This window comes from Micromys minutus, assembly GCF_963924665.1.
Source record: "Micromys minutus genome assembly, chromosome: 2".
NCBI lineage: Eukaryota > Metazoa > Chordata > Mammalia > Rodentia > Muridae > Micromys > Micromys minutus.
The window spans coordinates 85423801-85441842 of record NC_137971.1 but is presented as its reverse complement, the minus strand read 5'-3'; the positions used below and the strand labels follow the sequence as shown (position 1 = coordinate 85441842).

At 47.1% G+C, this 18042-nt stretch overlaps 1 protein-coding gene and 1 pseudogene across 2 annotated transcripts in view; both read right to left on the bottom strand.

Annotated features, from left to right (window-relative positions):
- Positions 1–9995, bottom strand: part of IRAG1 (inositol 1,4,5-triphosphate receptor associated 1) — a gene marked incomplete at its 5' end in the record, with an annotated part of 110936 nt that extends 100941 nt beyond the window's left edge. Inside the window, 2 exon segments of the mRNA XM_080911809.1 lie at positions 9852–9959; positions 9962–9995. Of these exon segments, the coding sequence (XP_080767935.1) occupies positions 9852–9959; positions 9962–9995 (142 nt within the window).
- Positions 239–723, bottom strand: LOC308416957 (large ribosomal subunit protein eL21-like; annotated as a pseudogene). Its single transcript has one exon. The product of its transcript is annotated as a large ribosomal subunit protein eL21-like (transcript).
- Positions 9996–18042: the final 8047 nt, after the last annotated feature.

The window sequence follows — 18042 nt, the reverse complement described above, 5'->3', positions numbered from 1 at the left end:
GCATGTCTAAGTAAGGGTAAGAACTCTAAAAAGCAAGTGGTCACATGTCACTCCATCTGGGGATCCTGACACGTGATAGGCTTCTGCATGGCATCTCTGAGCACTTAGGGCACAGACGCACAAGAGAAATCTCCAGAAAGGTATGGCAGAACTTAGCGTCTTCCAGCCTTTTTTTTTTTTTTTTTTTTTTTTTAAGGAAAACACTTTGTAACGCGGGTCCTTTATTTCCTTTTGTATATCAGACCACAAATTCATGGGGAACGGGCTCCAGCAGCTCTGGCTCTTTCCCATTAGTCCTCACAAACTGCGTTTCTCTGGGTGGCGCAGGCTGGCACATTTCAGCTGAACCCAGGTGCCCTTCTCCTTGGCTTCCTTTTTCTTCTGTTCCTTCTCCTTCACCCGCTTCAGGAAGCTGTCTCTGCTCTTCGAGTGCTTGATGTGCTCAATCCGCACATTGATCCTTTTGGTCAGAATCTTGCCCTTAACTTGCTTGTTTGCAATGATGCCCACAGCATGCTGGGTGACACTGTAGACTCTTCTGGTTCTTCCGTGGTAACACTTACAGGGCATTCCTTTCTGAACAGTGCTCATTCCCTTGATGTCTACAATATCATCCTTCTTGTAGATTCACATGTATGTGGCCAAAGGAACAACTCCATGTTTCCTAAAAGGCCTAGAGAACATATAGTGAGCGCCCCTCCTCTTTCCCTCCGTGTTCGTCATGTTGGCGAGCTAACTGGAAGGTGGCTGCCGCAAGCCATATTTTTTTTCTAGGCCATGTGTCCCCTGTAAAACATAAGTCTGGGTTCCCTAAGGCCTTTTAGATTAGATGGTATCTGAAGGTGAGAGAGAAGGGTGCCTGTAAGAATAGTCACTTAGGGTTGTAACTCCATCTGTGTCACCCCTGAGCTGAGGGCTGGCTTCCTGTAGAGATGGCTCCAGAACACTGGTGTCTCAGAAGGAAACCAGGAGACAATTAACGACCCTTTGTCTCACTTGTCCCCGGGGATGGTATAGAGGAGGAGAGCACACGGGGTCACTCAGGAATGTTGACCTGTACATGGCTCTTAATGATGAATGCACCTTCCACATTGAACTGTGTACCTGTGTGTGTGCACATCTGTGTGTGCATGTGTGAAGTCCAGAGGTCAGGACGCATTCACCTTGCTTTTTTCTTTGTTTGAGACGGGGTCTCTTGTTGGACCTAACCAAGTTGGCCTAGGTTGGCTATTCAATGAGACCAAAGGATTTACCTGTCTCCTCTCCGGGTGCTGGTGTTACAAACACATACCACCACATGTAGCTTTGTGTAGGTTCCGGGGATCCAACTTAGATCCTTGTGTTTATGTAGCAAGAACTTTACTGACTGAGCCACCTCCCATGATCCCATACTGGACTTGCTAAAGTTTGAGGGAAACAGTATGTTTCCTGGGATCCAGCCATTCTCAGTGTGCCAGGGGACAGATTTATAGACTGCCACCAGGGCCTGATGAAGGCTCAGAGTGTGAAGTTGTACATGTGTGACAGCCCTCGGGATTCTGCAGCTGTCCCTCAATTCCACGTGAGGCAGGCACCACAGTCTCCAGATGTATTCAAGGTAACCAGGTCACATGGATAGCACTAACCTCTCCATCAGCTACAGAGGGACCAGAGCCAAGAACCCACAAAAGCGCTTGGGATTCCAAAATCAGAAGGAAAAAAAAATGGAATTTCAGGTCAAAGAATGTTTCAGTAGATGTGTTTATCTTCCCACCAGCCTAGAAGATAACACTTTAAGTTTGGGTTTATGATTTAGTCTCTTTAGCAGAGGATGACTTTAGACTCCTGAGCCTCTTCTCTCACCGCTTCCAGATGTGTGCCGTCACTTCCAGTTTTATGGGATGGAACGCAGGGCTCCATGCATGCTAAGCAAAGACTCAACCAACTGAGCCGCATTCCTGGCCAGTAAATATTTTCCTGAAGGAGGAAGAGATCCCTGAAGACAAAAGTTTCACAAGCTGCTACTGATGGCCTGGGGACAGGGCAGGTGGCAGTGAGCTTGGTTATGCCACCTACCCGTGGCTAAAACTAAAGTCTGGGGAGTTCCTGAAAAGCCACATGGGTACAGATCCTATGGTCATCGGGAAGAAAGCATCCAAGTGAGTGTCGTGTGGGTGGGCGTTGGCTGCACTGTCTCCTGGGTCTTCCTGAGTTCCACAATTCTCCTCCACTTTGGGAACTCTGAAGGTGTGCCCAAGGTCTGCTGGACTCCTCCCAGTTCTGATGTCCATCCCTTCCCAGGAACTGAGCTCCAGGCTCTACGAGTAATCTCCTGCTCCCAAAGCCAGAGAGCCTGGAACAACTGAACCCACAGCGTGAGGAAAGGGACCAGGTTAGCACAGCTCTGCTGAGGATGAAAACAAGACCATGGGCTCTGATCTGAGAGGTGAATGTCTAAACCAAAGCATGAATCAAGTGTCTTGTTAACAAAGTGATGGGAAACAGGCACTCCTCCAACAGTAAATGTTTCCTTAAGCACAGGCTGATGCCAGTCCAGCTGTCCTCAGGGGCATTGCAAGACCTTTCAGAGAGTGAGCCGTAGCAGCCGGCTCTTAAACACACCTGCAAGGCCCCTCCTTGTCACCTACACAGTGTCTGTCACAATTATTGCCCTGGGATGGTCTTAATCATGCAACTGTCGGGTAGATCCCTAGGCCTTGCAGAATAAACAGCTTACGGCGAGGAATCGAGCCCCTGGAAAATACGAGACAGTTTGCCCACGGGTACAGCGTGAGGCAGGCTCAGGAGCAGGGATCGCCCCTTGTATGCTAGCTCCCTTTCTTCTCAGCACGCCAGGAGTGGGTTACTGAGCAACCGTCCCTGTCTTCAAACCTGGGAGACTTTTTTTAATGTTTCTTACTATGGCTCCAAGTGCTTTGTCAGCATGTATGCAGTGCCCATGAAGACCAGAAGAGGGTTGGATCCCCTGAAACTGGAGTTAAAATGGTTGTGAGTTGCCATTAGAGTGCTGGGGGGCAGGGCATGCCTTTTCCAAGAGTGGCAAATGCTCTTAACCTCTGAGCCATCTCTCCAGCCCCCTAGGCTAACCTTTTTGACATCTTACTAACTCAACCTATGCTTCCCTCCTGGACTGGTCAACTCGAGTGTGAATTCTCCTGCCCCCTTGCTCTGTTTATTGCTTTTGCTTTCTCTCTCTGAGTTTGGAGTTGGCTTGAAAATCACTGCATCACCCAGGCTGGCCTCAAACTCATAGAGATCTGCCTGCCTCTGCCTCCCAACTGCTGAGTTTCTATCCTTCAATGTGCTGTGTGCACTTAGCAACCAAGGGCTAAGGCATTGCGTTAATGTGGCATTGGCTCTGATACTTTCCGCCTGTGTAATCCTGGCTCAATTTTCATAAAAAAATGGGAGATAACACTATTAACTACCTCACAGAGAGCAAAAATATGAAGTAATATAGATAATGCACCAGACACAGTATTTAGCTAACACTCAACAAATGCTGGCTATAATAATAACAAGCAGCATGTTGTTGTTCTTGTCAACACACACACACACACACACACACACACACACACACACAAACACACACTATATCACTATAGATGTTAGCAAATGGATTGTTCCTCTCTGAACTCTGAAAAGGTGCTTTGTGTGCATAAATGACTTTGGTGCCTTCCAAACTGTAGAAATTCGGGTCTAGGGCAATTTGCCAAGCATCTCTAGGTCTAAGACATGAAATCCTTGAAACCCAACACTTTCCACACCTGTTTTTCTTTGCTGGGCTCAGCAGAACTAAGAAACAGTCTGCCCCAGAGTCAGGAAAAGTACTAGATGGCCGAACCTGTGTTGTATATGTTGGCAGTACAGGGAAAGGAACAGTACAGGTAAAGGTAAAGCCCCAACATGTGATGAATACCACTTTCTCTGTGTGTGCAATGGGGCAGAAAGGCCACCCCACATTAGAAAGGTACACCAAGTTAAAAAGTCAAAACTTCTTTTGAAGACACTGTTGATTTTAGCAGTTTGCCCTTGTTGAGGAAGCCCTGCATATCAGACACTGGGTCTCAACCATCCTAATGCTGTGACCCTTTAATATAGTTCTTCACGATGAGGTTGTCGTGGTGACCATCAACCATAAAATTATTCTGTTGCTACTTCACAATTGTAATTTTTGCTACTGTTATAAATCACAATGTACATATCTGATGTGTAAGATATCTGACATGCAAGCCCTATGAAAGGGGTGTTCAACCTCCTAAACGGGTCAGGACCCACAGGTTGAGAACCATTGATATAACCATAACTACATTCTGTTCTTTGACCTTGACCTCTGACAATCACTGCTGATCTCATACCGGGTCATTCGAGATCTTTCTTCTGAAAACTTAGAGACTAGGAATCACTGGAGCCTGGGGAGGCTGGGCCTGTGTCCTAGAGCAACGACTCATATTGTACAGTTGGCCCACCCATGAAATACAAGGCATGCCAGGCCTACCGGACAAGTGCATGCAGGCAATCTCACTATCTGGGTGATTGGGCAAGAGGCCAGCCTGGGCTATAGAACAAGTTCTTATCTCCAAAATAAGAAAAACAATAAACAAACAAACAAAAATACAGGATAGCCCAACAGAACATAGGGAAACAATTATAGGATGAGGATGGAGAAGAGAAAGGCCAGGACTTTTGCCTAAGGGTACAAGGCAACCCATAGAGTTGGGCTTTGATCTCAGTTCACTTGGTACTTTTTTTTTTTAAAGATTGTATTTATTTATTTTATGTATACAAGTACACTGTAGCTGTCTTCAGACACACCAGATCCCATTAAAGATGGTTGTGAGCCACCATGTGGTTGCTGGGAATTGAACTCAGGACCTCTGGAAGAGCAGTCAGTGTTCTTAACCGCTGAGCCATCTCTCCAGCCCCCCACTTGGTACTTTTGACTGCCTCTCTTGAGCCTCTGGAAACTTCTACTGTTTAGTCAGCAAGTGGTGATGGCCTGTATGTCCCCACAAAAAAGAAGGCCACTCTAGAACTCCATTCCCCCTTACACACACACACACAAACACACATATGCACACACACACACACACACACACACACACATACACACACACTGCAGGCTGAGCAGTGTGCATGCTCATTCCTCACGAGGTTGAGCTCCCCCAACACTACCAGCTCTGTTACCCATTGTTCCACAAGCTATTGGCTGGCTGGGTCTTTGCACAGGACCCTGATCAGTTTTGCCCTGCCTATTCATCTATTTACTTAATAGTCTTTCATTTATGAACAATGAACCAAGACCAAAATCTAGGCTCTACCACTTACTAAATTCGTGTTGTTGAGTAAGTTCCTTGCCCTTCCCTCCCTGTGCCTCATCTGTATGATGAAGACCCCAATGGCTACCTGGAAGGATTGCCATGAGAGCTTCATGAGCCACCTCTGTGAAGCAAGGCTATTGCCCGGAACACAGCTGGCATTCCATGTGTGCCAGCAACCACCGTTGCATTTACTTCAAAGGGAAACTCTATGTTCTGTCTAAAGTGGTAAAAGTCAGCACCAGTTAACACAAATAGAGAGCTATAAACACAATCAAAACAAGTTATTACATTCCAGCTATTGCTCACCAAAGATTCTGCACCAAGACCTGCTCTTGTCTTACCAAGAAGAGAGACAAGGAAGTGTGAGAAAGCTGTTGAAGTCACACTGAGCTTCTTCTGTCCAGGCCTGTCCTGGTTTTAGCAATTCTCATTCCCAGACATTGGTCTTCAAATACAGAATCCCTCCTTGGGTATGTAAGACCGAGAGGACCTAGAAATAGACATGTGTGAGTCCCTGTAAGGCTGGCCAGTGGCCCACTGACAGACATCAGGCCACACAATACATATCCACCTCTGAGAACAAAACTGCTGCAAACGTGCAACAGCAACCATGTTGTGTGTGTCTCTCAGATAATCCTCTAGGGAAACCCACATTGCAAACACCAGTAACTGGAAGGCCGATTAAACATCCACAGCTAAGATGACTGCATGGTGAAGCCATTGCAAAACCATTGTGCTTGAAGAATCATTCACGACAAGGACAAGATGACAGTGGGATGTGCAACTAAAAATAACTTGGACTACAAAGCCATTCAAGGTCTTAGCTTTGTAAAGATATAGAACAGCATAAAGACTCTACAGGGCTGGGCTATAGCTCAGTTGGTAGGCTGCTCATCTAGAACTCAAGTTTGTTTTCTGTGGCTGAGATAATACCATGAACAAAACCAATAAGGGGAGGGAGAAGCCAAGGCAGGAATGCAAGGCAAGAGCTCCGTGCAGGAACCACAGATGAATGTCGCTTACCAGCGTGCTTCCTGTGGCTTGCTCAGCTAACTTTCTTCTTATACAGCCTAGGCCCACTCACTCAGGCCCTTCCACATCAATCATCAGCTAAGGAAATGTCCCCAAAGACATAGCCTCAGGCCAATCTGATAGATTTCTCAGCTGAGATTCCTTCCACCCAGGTAGTCTTAGGTTTGTGTCAAGGTAACAAAAATAACTAAGACACCCAGAACACACGAAGCCCTGAGTTTGATAGTCTGCAGCACAGTCCTGAGAGTGGTGGTGAGTACAGAGGCATAAGATCAGAAGTTCAAGGCCGGCTTCAGCTACCTGTTGAGTTTGAAGCCATTCTGGACTACCTAAGACCTTGTCTCAGAAGGAAGAAAATGGTGGAGTGGAGAAGGCGAAGAAGAACATATAAATGTTTCCCTCAAAACATGCCCAATCTCACAAGATCTCAGAAGCTAAGCAGAGTATGGCCTGGTCAGTAGTTACACACTAAAGGTATAAATAATAAATATTACCGTAATATTAGCAATACTTATCTCTGAATGATGAGATTCCAAAGTGGTTGTTCTCTTTATAATTATTTCTGAATTTATTTTTTTATACTCATTTCTGTATTTCCCCATGAAAGTTTGCTGAGAGCAAAGACTACTTTTACTACTGGAAAATAACTGGATAAAAACTATAAATAAAGGAAAAGAATAAGTAACCAGTGCTGATTAAGACCAGTTCCTTTTGTAGTAACAGCTTTAACTATGTTATTTAATCATGTTGTTATTGAAAAGACATTTGGTTGAGTTTAACATTGTTTTGACAATTTCATACGCAATGCATTATGATCAAATTTGCCCTCAACACTCTCTCCTATTCCCACCCCCAATTTCTGCTTCCCCTCTCCTCCATTAGTCTTCATCTTCTGCGCCTTTTAAATTTTTTATTTACTTTTTGTCTCACTGAGATAACTAAGGTTCCCTCTGTAAGCTGGGATAAGGGGTTACTTCCTAGAGTATAGGCAATTTAACTGCACCAACAAAGAAAATGACAGCAGGTTACCATTAACTACCAATGGCTCCTTGAGGAGGGGTGGAGCTTCATAAGCCCCACCTTAATCCATGATGGACTGTAGAATAGTCCAATCCTGTGCCCAAGCCCAGTCTTAGCACACCATTTTGCCTCTGAAACTGGCTGGGAAAGTTTTTCTGCCACTTGCTTTCTATCTTCCCTAGAGAAGTCCTTGGCTAGGAAGGCAAGTTTTGCTCAAGGTCACAGCCCAAGGTCACAGGCAGGAGTCAGCTCTCTTCAGGTGCCAGGCCCGAAGGTCCATCCTGTGGGACTGACCTGAACTGTCACCTGAAGCCCCAGGTCTATAGGGCTGGTATGATAGCCACTTTTCCCAGGTCTGGACAGCAGTGCTCCAGAACTACTCCTGAGACTTGAGTTACTAGCTACAGGCAGGCGACATCTACTGCAGAAGTTGCCCTGTCCTAGAGAGAACCAGCCTGAGCTGGAACCCACCACCAGTAGCCACTGCTGTGTGCCTCTAAGTCACAGCATCCTGAGTTGTAGCACAATTATTGACTTGATGAACATGTGGGGACTAGGTCTGAGCGCATGGCAACCCAGAACCCAGTTCTCCATCTCTCTCCCTGCTCTGACTCAGCTTCCCGAGGGGAGAGGGCCGTTATCATCTCCCTACCTGGACCCTAGGCATTAAACAGTGTGTCAATCCACACTGAAGATGGCTGTCCAGCCCAGTGGCCCTGTGCGGGCTGCTCAGTTGAAAAGGCAAGGCGGGGTATATAGCCAGAGTCTCCCCATGCAGCATCTTTTAAGCTAGAGAGCAAGATTCTGCCCAGCAGAAGCAAGTGCTCGATAAACCCGAGTCCTTTTAACCAAGACAAATCTTACAAGTGTCACATCCATTCAATTCAAACACTCAGTAGGTTCCCAACATCCTTTTGGGGCATTTGACACACAGTGTGGACTCTGCTTTTACAGACTTCAGTCTTCTGGCTGTATCCCATTCATCACGTAAACAATCCAGTTTCCTCTCACGGACTCCCAGAATACTTTATCCCCAAAATAAGAGCCCCGGGGCCTATTGGGAACTGGGAATCCTTGGCTCTTAATCTACCTAAGCCATGGGTGTGTGGGGGGTGGGGAGTGTCAAGAGCAGAACCCCTAGAGACGGTCACCTGAGGTCAAATCGGCTGTGCAACTTCTCTGTGGCTCAGAAAATACATTTATGGGCAATGCCTTTTTCATGTTGTGGCAGTTAGCACAGTTTTCCTTCCAAGAGTCATAAAGGGTATGTGGAAATGACTCGCCACCACACCTATAGAAGGAGACATGGGCTTGAACACCAACAGCCATCTCCAACACACATGCACAATCGCGTACGCGCACACACACACACACACACATGCCACTGAATTATGCACCAAATATAACAGTTTTATCACTTAGCTGAAAATCAGAGGCCACTATTGGAGGTGCTCACAGTGGTCAGGTGGGGACCCATGTAGACATACTTTCAAATCCTAGCTCTGGCCTGTCTTGTGTGACATAGGCAAGTCACTGAAATAAGGAGTAACTGTGCATGCCCCACTAGTGTGTGTCACCTCCCAGGGCCTGCCCCACTTGTGCTCCAGCCTGACAGCCCCAGCAGCTCCCTCCCCATCCCACCCCCCATACAGAATACAGCTCAGCCAAGTTCATGGCTGCCTTGCTTTCTGTGCCACCCAGAGCAGCCTGAGTGTTAGCAGCAGCAGCTGTCACTGGTGGAGGCAGGAGCGCCAGCCAGGGGTCCCGGGGCCATGCTGCTGTTTATGCAGACTACGAGGCCTCTCCAGCTTTTACAACTGTTTACTGCACAGGAGGCAGCCCAGCAGCTGGGCTCTCCCTGAGCCTTGCTCTGCTACCTTCTCTTGGAGAAAGCCAGCCTGGGGGCCGCTCACCCTAGGAATAGCTTCCAATGGCCTCTGGAGAGGTGCAGGGTAGGACATAGGCTCGGACACACACACACACACACACACACACACCGCTGAGAAAGGGCACACAACACGGTGGTCCAGGGGACAGGTACACAAAGAGAGATGATGACAGAGATGGAAACAGGGGCTGTGACCAGAGCATAGGTCAGGGGGGTCAAGCATAGAAATGGACAGGTGGACAAACAGGGGTTCATCCACACAGGATTTGAGAGGGAACAAAGGAGAGGCACGGGAAGCCCCGGGAAAGACAGGCCACCTTGCCTGTCTTCCATAGCTCTGGCATTACTTTACTGTCCCAAAGGATCCTGCAGAAAAGACAGGGGTAAGGGGCTCGCTGAGTAGTAACATCTTTACCCCAAACTGTGTGTGCTTTCCAACAGAAGGGGCAGGATTTAGTGAGGATTGGGCACTTCATTTCTTATTTAAAACTTAAGACAGCAACAATAAAAAGACTCGGCTAAAATATCACCCAACCAGGCCACCTCCCCTGCAAGTTAAAGTTAAGTGCCCCCATCCCAGCACCCTGTACCTTTAAGGAGGAGAAGGCGCCTCTCTGCTTCCCTCAGGCTGAAGAGGCAGGTTATTCTAGGCAATAGCGATGACTTACCTAAAACTGAGTTATTCCCCTTTCCTCCTCGGCCAGCCTCTCTTCACTCTGGGGAGCTTTTACCATTTAAGGTCAATGTTACATCTGGCTCCAGAGCTCCAAGCTGAAAAGCTCTGGCTGCAGAGCCCGAGCTGCCTGCCTCCTCCTCAGAGAGGGGCTGGATGAGGGGCTGGGACAGGGAACCAGTGTTCCACCAGGGCCCCCTGCAGCCTGGCTCTGGGCTAAAAGCAGGAGAAGTGTCCCAGCCAGCCTCGGGGGTCCAGGAAGGTTGGGCCTGAATAGTGGCCCCTAACCCTGGGCTTTTGCAATGGCAGCGCCTTGGTGGGAGGGAGTTGAAGATGCTGAACTCTATCTCTGTCTTTGCCAGAGGGGGATAGTGGGGACATCTGCAGACCAGCCTCCCACCCCTGAGTGTCCAGTAAGCATGTGAGCCCAGATAAGATCCTGGTTCGCTGCCAGGAGAAACTGGGAATGTTTCCTGTCCCAGGGATTTGGAGGCGGAGGCTGCTCCCATCTTAAACCCTCGGGATTGCCAGAGAGAACAGGGGCATGGTGAAGGGGATTAACTAAGTCCAGGCCTGGCAGCAGACACAGGGGTCAGTCCCAGCTCCTCCACTTAACAGTCTTGGAGCCCTAACATGGCAAGCCTCAGTCTATTCATCTCTGAAGTGCGACAATATAGGACACTGGGTCACAGTCTCATAGGTACTGGAAAGTCACCTCAACTCAGGTGGGAAGGCTGCCTCTCTTCTGGAAGTCCACACCCCACCCATGCTTGATCATCAACGTCCTCAAATACAGTGCCCAAGACTGGGGTCACAAGACTGTCAATCTTACCACAACCACAAGGGGGCCCCACAGCCCCTTCTGTACTTAGAAACAACAACAGAGAAACCCTTGGGAGAGGTGGCCAGGTGACCAGAAACTCGAATCTAAATCTCAAACAAAATACAATTATTTCCATATAAGGATGCCCCCAAATCCATACATGTACCACACGGTTGTTCATTTGAAGTTCAAACGAAGCTGGGCAGTTTTACTTGCTAAACCTGAGAACTTCACAGCAGCTGTCTTGTGCGAGAGCCCTAAAGGTATTACAGGAACCCTGGGAGCCAGAGGCTAAAACTGACCCTAAGGCTTTCTGTGCTTGTGAGGGTACACACACACACACACACACACACACACACACACACACACACACACGTGTGTAAAGCTCTTAGTAAACACCCACTATAATCCTAACAGTGCATTAGACGCTTTTCCTGAAAGCAGGTGTCTCTCTCACAAGTGTCTTATCAAACAGAATGATTGCATCTTTCTTTTGAAAAGGAAATCGAGGCTCAAAGAAATCGAACAACTCTTCAGATGCTCCACAGCCTGAGCGCCAGGGCCTAGACGTGAGCTGAGGTGGTTCCATCCACACCTCCGTCCTCTTCACCATCTACCACCCTCTCCACTGTGGCTCTAAACCCAGGGGCCACAGACGGCCTTGCTAAGTCTCTGAGCCGGCACTTGGTTCGTGTTTCTCTTGGTAGAGGCCCAACGCAGTCACCAAGTGACTTTTAAAAACTCACTTCAACTACAGGCATTTTGTAAAACATCACTTGGTGACTGCAAACAGGAGCAAGCTCCGAAGGGGACACATGAGCACGGACAAGGTTATAGGGCTCGCGCCCTTTGACCCAGTTCTACTTCTAGGAATTTGTTTTATAAACAACTCCCACACTTGGGAAATGACAGATGAATGTGATGACTCATTGCAGCATTGTTTATAAAAGCAAGGGGATTAGAAACGACAGAAATGTCCGCTGCTCGGGGGGCCATAAAAGAAGAGGGGTGCAGCCATAACAGAGGAGGAGGGAGCTCTCGCTGTAGTGATGGGAAGGGCCGCTAAGACAGTGGTTCTCGGTCTGTGGGTCGTGGCACCACTGGTTTTGCCTATCAGACATCCTGTGTATCATATATTTTATACTACAATTCATAACAGTAGCAAAATCACGGTTATGAAGTAGCAATGAAATAATTTAATGGTTGGGGGCCACCAGAGCATGAGGAATTGTACTGAAGGGTCACAACATTAGGAAGGCGGAGAACCACTTCTCTAAGATGTATTAGTACATGGGGAGATATCGGAAAGAACATCTTCTACCACATGGGTGGGGAAAGTGTATGTAGATGTGTATTTAAATATATACAAAGACACTTATGTCCATTCATGTATACCCACACTCACAAGTGTGTGTGTGTGTGTGTGTGTGTGTGTGTGTGTGTGTGTGTGTGTACGCATACAAAAGTTCTCACAAAAGTCAATAACAGTTAAACATTATCTATGGGAAAGGAATCTGAGGTGTGGGACTAGTGAGATGGACCAAGGGGTAAAGGTGCCCTTGGCAAGTCTGCCCATCTAAATTCAATGCCCAAGACCCAGATGAAGAACGAACTCCAGCAAGCTGTCCTCTGGCCTCTGTCTGACCTCTTCACGCCCACCAAGACAGGCACATGCTCACATACATGCACACACAAAATAAAAATGAAATAAAAAAAATGAAGACAAACTAACCACTGTATCCACGGTGTCTTGGTTGTGCATTTAAAACTTGGGCGACGGGAATAAGCCATGTGCGCACATTCAATAACAACATGAATTATAATAAGGCAAAAAGCATTGCTCTGGGCAGAGACTTAATTTCTCTTCTAGTACCACCTCCTCCAACGGTCAGGGGTGCTGGTTGTTTGCGTGTTTTAGTTTTTATTTTGGAATGATTACAGGCACACAGGAAGCTATAGAAGTAGTAGAGAGCCCCGAATCCTCCTGCGTCCGATTCTGAGTGGTGGCGCTTATGTCACAGGTCTGTATTTCAGAACGGGAAAATTAACATGGAGATGTCACTGTTGGCTAGATGCTCTTATCCCATGGTTATTATTAAAATATAATCTTTTCGTTCATGCACTCAAGGCGTTTCATTGATACAAAGGGGCTGCAGCGATGGTTAAGAGCATGCACTGTTGTGGCAGAGGACTCCAAGTTCAGGGCCCTGCATGCTCACGACAGTCTGTAACTCCAGCCCCAGGGGATCCAACAGCCCCCTCTGACCTCCGAGGACCCCTGCACTCACATGCACGGACACATACAAATGCACATAACTAAAATGACAACTAAAGCCCAGCAGTGGTGGCATAGAGTTTTAATTCTAGCAGAGGCAAGTAGACCTCTGTGAGTTGCAGGATAGCCTGGTCTACAATGCAAGTTCCAAGCCAGCCAGGATTGTTTATAGAGAATCCCTGTCTCAAAGAGCAGCAACAACAAAAGTTTAAAAAGTGTTGACTGAATACCTTTAGTAAGCTGATTGGCTAATAGAATGTGATAAGGACACCTGTGGTCTATCTGTGCCCTCTCAGTGACCCCTAAAGTCATGTGACAGTGGCGTCACTGAAGCCTAGGATCCAGCAATGCCCAAGGAGCGCTGACCACGGCTCTAAAAAAGGAACTGTGTCCCTTTCTGTCCTGGTCATGGAGCTTCACAGCTTGCCCGAAAGCTGACTTTTAATCCTTAAAAGAACATAAGCAATTACTCTGGCTATATTTATCCATGTTCCTGGAGCCACACAGGGATTTGGCCTCACTCTACCAAAATCTCCAGCTCATCACTCATCCCATCAGCGACCACCATGTGTCCTCGGCACAAAAGCAATGGACCAATAGCGGCACATTAGCCCGCAGCTCAGGGAGGCTCTTGACTGGCCATCTGACCTTTGGCCAGGGAAGACGTTTTAAAGCCCAGGAAAACAAAAGCTCATCCTGGGACAGAGGGACGCCAAGGGAGGAGACATGGCTTCCTGCCAAGAATGCAGCCAGCCCTCGGTTGATTGCTGGACAGCTTCTCTGGGAGCTTGGCTTCCCTGCCCTGTTAACTTAGGGACGTCCAGAAGCCTCAGCACTTAGCAGGCCCTGAGTGAAGGGACAATGAAAGGCCAACTCAGCAGACATAGCAACCAACAAGTGTCATTTAGCCTCAGGATTACGGGCACTGTGACAGACACTTTGCATACATGGTCTAATGCTGCCATCATTGCTCAATACACATGTGGAACTTCCCACCCCTGCTTCCTAAATAAAAACCCACCATCGGCAGCCGAAGGACTTTGCCACCCTCTTGCAGTGTGCAAACTCTGGTGTCTGTGATTCTAGCTTCCCCAAGTGACCAACCACAGGCTGTAAACACAAGACCCCAATCTCTGTCTCCCCCGACCAAGATACGAGAATCCCTTTCCTATCATGCCAATAAAACACTAGCAGGGACTCCTTTAAAAGGAACATATAGTTAGGCTAGAAGTGGGACCCACCCTAATCCCAGCGCTTGGGAGCCTAAGACAGGAGGGTAGTGAGTTCCAGGCAGCCTGAGCTTTGTAAAAAGATGCTGCCTCAAAAAATAAGTAAATAGAAAGAGAAAATAAGGTAAAAGACAGGGAAAGATAATAATAAATCTTAGCCACAAAGAGATTGGGAGGGAGGGGACATAAATGGACATTTCTGGAGGCTTGCGGGACAATAACAGTGGAGGAACGGTTGGTGTCTCACAGGTCAGGGGACAGAGACTGAACTACATGCGGCATACAGAGGACTTCTACAGCCAAAAGCCACTCATACCTACTCTGTGACTCCTGAGAGGTTCAGGTGTGACAAGGATAGAGATGAGACGGCTGGAAAGGAGGTGACAGAAAGTTCTGCACAGATGTGTGGGAGAGGAATGGATCCAGGTAACCCTTGTCCAAGACTTAGGTGAGTGGTCTCAGGCTAATGTCAGAGAGGACTGGGAACTAGCTGTTGAGTATATTTCCTTCTCATAGACATCTGAGTTTATAATTCAGAAAATATTTTCCATACACTTTAGCACAAACCAAATTAGCAAGCACAGGGTGGCTAGTAAGTGTGGCCGAGTTTTTGATTTGTTTGTTTGTTTGCTTGCTTGTTTTTTTGGGGGGGGTGCTGTTAACTATGAAGGGAGAACAGAATAAATTGTGTACTGTCCCAAAGTGAATGTGAAACACAGAGAGAAGAGCTGGTGGATAAAGACATAAACAGATGTGCAGATGTAAATGTGTGTAGGTCCCTTTGGCTTTCGACAGAGTCCCATCCCAACACACTCACTGTAAGCTAAAAATAATGTTAGCTGGAAATTCATTTAATGTACACAACCCACTCACCATCATCACTACAGCTGAGACTGTTCTATGCACTCTGCTCAGAATACACACTCATTAATGAGCATTTTATAGGAAATGTGAGATAATTCATTGACCACCTGTATCTAAAACTAGCAATGGTTCGGTACAGAATCTCTGGGGTTTGTGTGGCTGAGTAGGATCTGCCATTCATTGCCACCACCCGGCATACAGGACAGTATAATGCTGAATATTTCTAGGAATGTTTTAATTCAAAATTTTATTTCTAGCGAACAACTTGTAGTACTGAAAAATCATTGATCTGAACCATCATAATTCAGGCACTGTCTCTATATAGCCTCATATCATACATATATATCTTCATATCATACATATATACACATATATGTGTGTGTGCATACATTTTAAACTGTTTTCTAGCTCTGGCCACTGAGGAGACCTCCAATAAGGATGCTCCAGGAACAATCAACATATTTTACACTCAATTTTTTGTTCATCAGCACGATTCTTCAATAAAAATAGAATCATTCTCTCTCTCTCTCTCTCTCTCTCTCTGTCTGTCTGTCTGTCTCTCTGTCTCTCTCTCATGTGTATGTTGTACACATGTGACAAGAGGCATGTGTGTGCATGTACATGTACAGAGTAGAGGTTGAGGACAAGCATCTACCTTACTTTTTGAGACAGTCTTCTACTGAACATAGAATCCAGCAATTTGGCTGCACTGGCTGCTGGCAAGCCCTAGGGACACTCCTGTCTCTGCCTCCCCATGTAGGATGTAGGCTCCAATTGGCCACATCTGAGACAATACGAGTGCACTGGCTAGTGTTATGTCAACGGTACATAAGCTGGAGTCATTTGAGAAGACAGAAGCTCAACTGAAAAAGTGCTCCAAGCAGACTGGCCTGTGGACAAGCCTAGTACATTTTCTTGTTTGTTTATTTGTTTTTGTTTTGGTTTGCTTGTTGTTGTTTTTATTTTTTACATACATTACACCCCAACTGTAGTTTCCTCTACTTCCACTCCCCCCAGTCTACACCCCCCTATCCACTCCTCCATTTCCCTCCAAAAAGAAAGAGCAGGCTTCCTAGGGATATCAATAAGAACAGGCACAAACCTTCACATTAAGGCTGGGTGAGGCAACCCAGTAGGAAGAAAAAGATCCCAAGCTCAGATAAAAGCATCAGAGACATCCCACTCCCACCATTAGGAATCCCACAAGAACCAAGCTACAGCAACCATAACACATATGCAAAGTTCAGACCCATTCAGTCTCTGTGAGCCCATATGAGCACCTGCTTAGTTGATTCTGTGGCTTGTGTTCTTATGGTGTCCTCAACTACTCTGACTCCTACAATCCTTCCTCCTTATCTTCTTTGGGGTTCCCCTGGCTTTGGCTGTAGCATCTGCTCCTTTCAGTTGTTGAATAATGCCTCTCAGATGACTCAGCAGTATATACTCAGATGACTCAGCAGTATATACTCAGATGACTCAGCATTATAACAGAATATCCTCAGGAATCTTTTTTTTTTTTTTTTTTTTTTTTTTTTTTTTAGTTATCATGAAGGGCCCAGATCACTGTAAACCACTCCTGATAGGTAGGCCTGTGTGTTATAAGAAAGCAGGTGGAGCAAACCATGAGAAGCAAGCTAGTAAGCAGCATTCCTCCTAGATAGTTTCTGCATCTGCTCTTCCTCCAGTTCCTGCCCTGACTGTAGGAGATTGGTCTGGTGCCGCTTATATTCAAATGCTAAACACTGGTCCCCCAGATCTGGTTGCTCCCTCCCATGAGGAGATCCTCAGGAATGAGGAGATCCTCATGTATACCAAATAATGCTATATAACCTTGCTCCCCAAGTTAACTAGTCAAAAAAAGGCTAAAGCCTGTGATTGGGCAGTAGATAGAGGGAGGCTGGTTTTCAGTTATCTAGCTGTAGGTTGCAAGGAGAGAGAAAGGAAGAAGGGATTCAGAGAAAGGAAGAGGCCACCATCAAGTAGATGGACCATGAGCACATGGTCAGGAGAAACAGTAAGTAACAAGGAACATATGGCTGGGAAATAAGTTGGAATGGCTCCAAACCTGCTTGATCTAGGCTTACATAGGAAGAGTCATAGAAAAGCCTCAGAAGCCCAGAGAGAGCTCCAGGGCCTATGGCTGGGAAGAGAAGCCTGTGGGGGCTCTGCAGGCCGGCCAGCTGAGTGAGAAGACTACGCAGGTCCTAATGGCCAGAGCGGGTATGCCATGGAGGTCTCTTGGAGTTCCAAGCACCAGAAACCAGCTCTGGCTAACTCAAGTGGAAGAAGAGCTTGTGCAAAGCAGAGGATAATTCAGATCCTACAGGCCTAAGGACAGGAGGAAGAGTGTACACAGGCCTCAGGGGAGCAGGGAGCTGTCAGAGCCCAGGCTGCAGCTGTCTTCCCCCCCCCCCATTTGTCCCTTCTTTAGCTGCCCATAATAACCTCACAGCTCCAGGCTTGTTTGGCCCTTCCTTCAAACTGACAGGAGAAATCTGACCCGCCAGTGTGTGCTTAGTTGGGTTTCATACACCGTGAGCTGCCTTGCAGGCAACTAACCCTAAAAACTGCCACAGTGAGAGCTGGAGCCATGGCCCAGGCAGCATGCGCTGCTGTTCTAGGCTGTGAGGCAATCAAAGGATGTCACTATAAGGGAGTGAGAGAAGGGACCTCCCTCAAGGTCACCACACTCTCACCACATGCCAAACGTTCGCTGAGTGACCTTAAGCCACATTGCCTGATGGCTCGGTGAGGTACATCGCCGGAGTCCTGGTTTACAAAGGGGGAAATCAGGCGTAAGGGAAGGGAAGCACTCACCTCAGATCTCAGGGGCAGCTGATGAGACTAAATTAGGAGCTTCCCTGAGTACAAAGCTCACATTCTTCCTTCAGGAACACTCTGCCTGGGGACTTGCTTT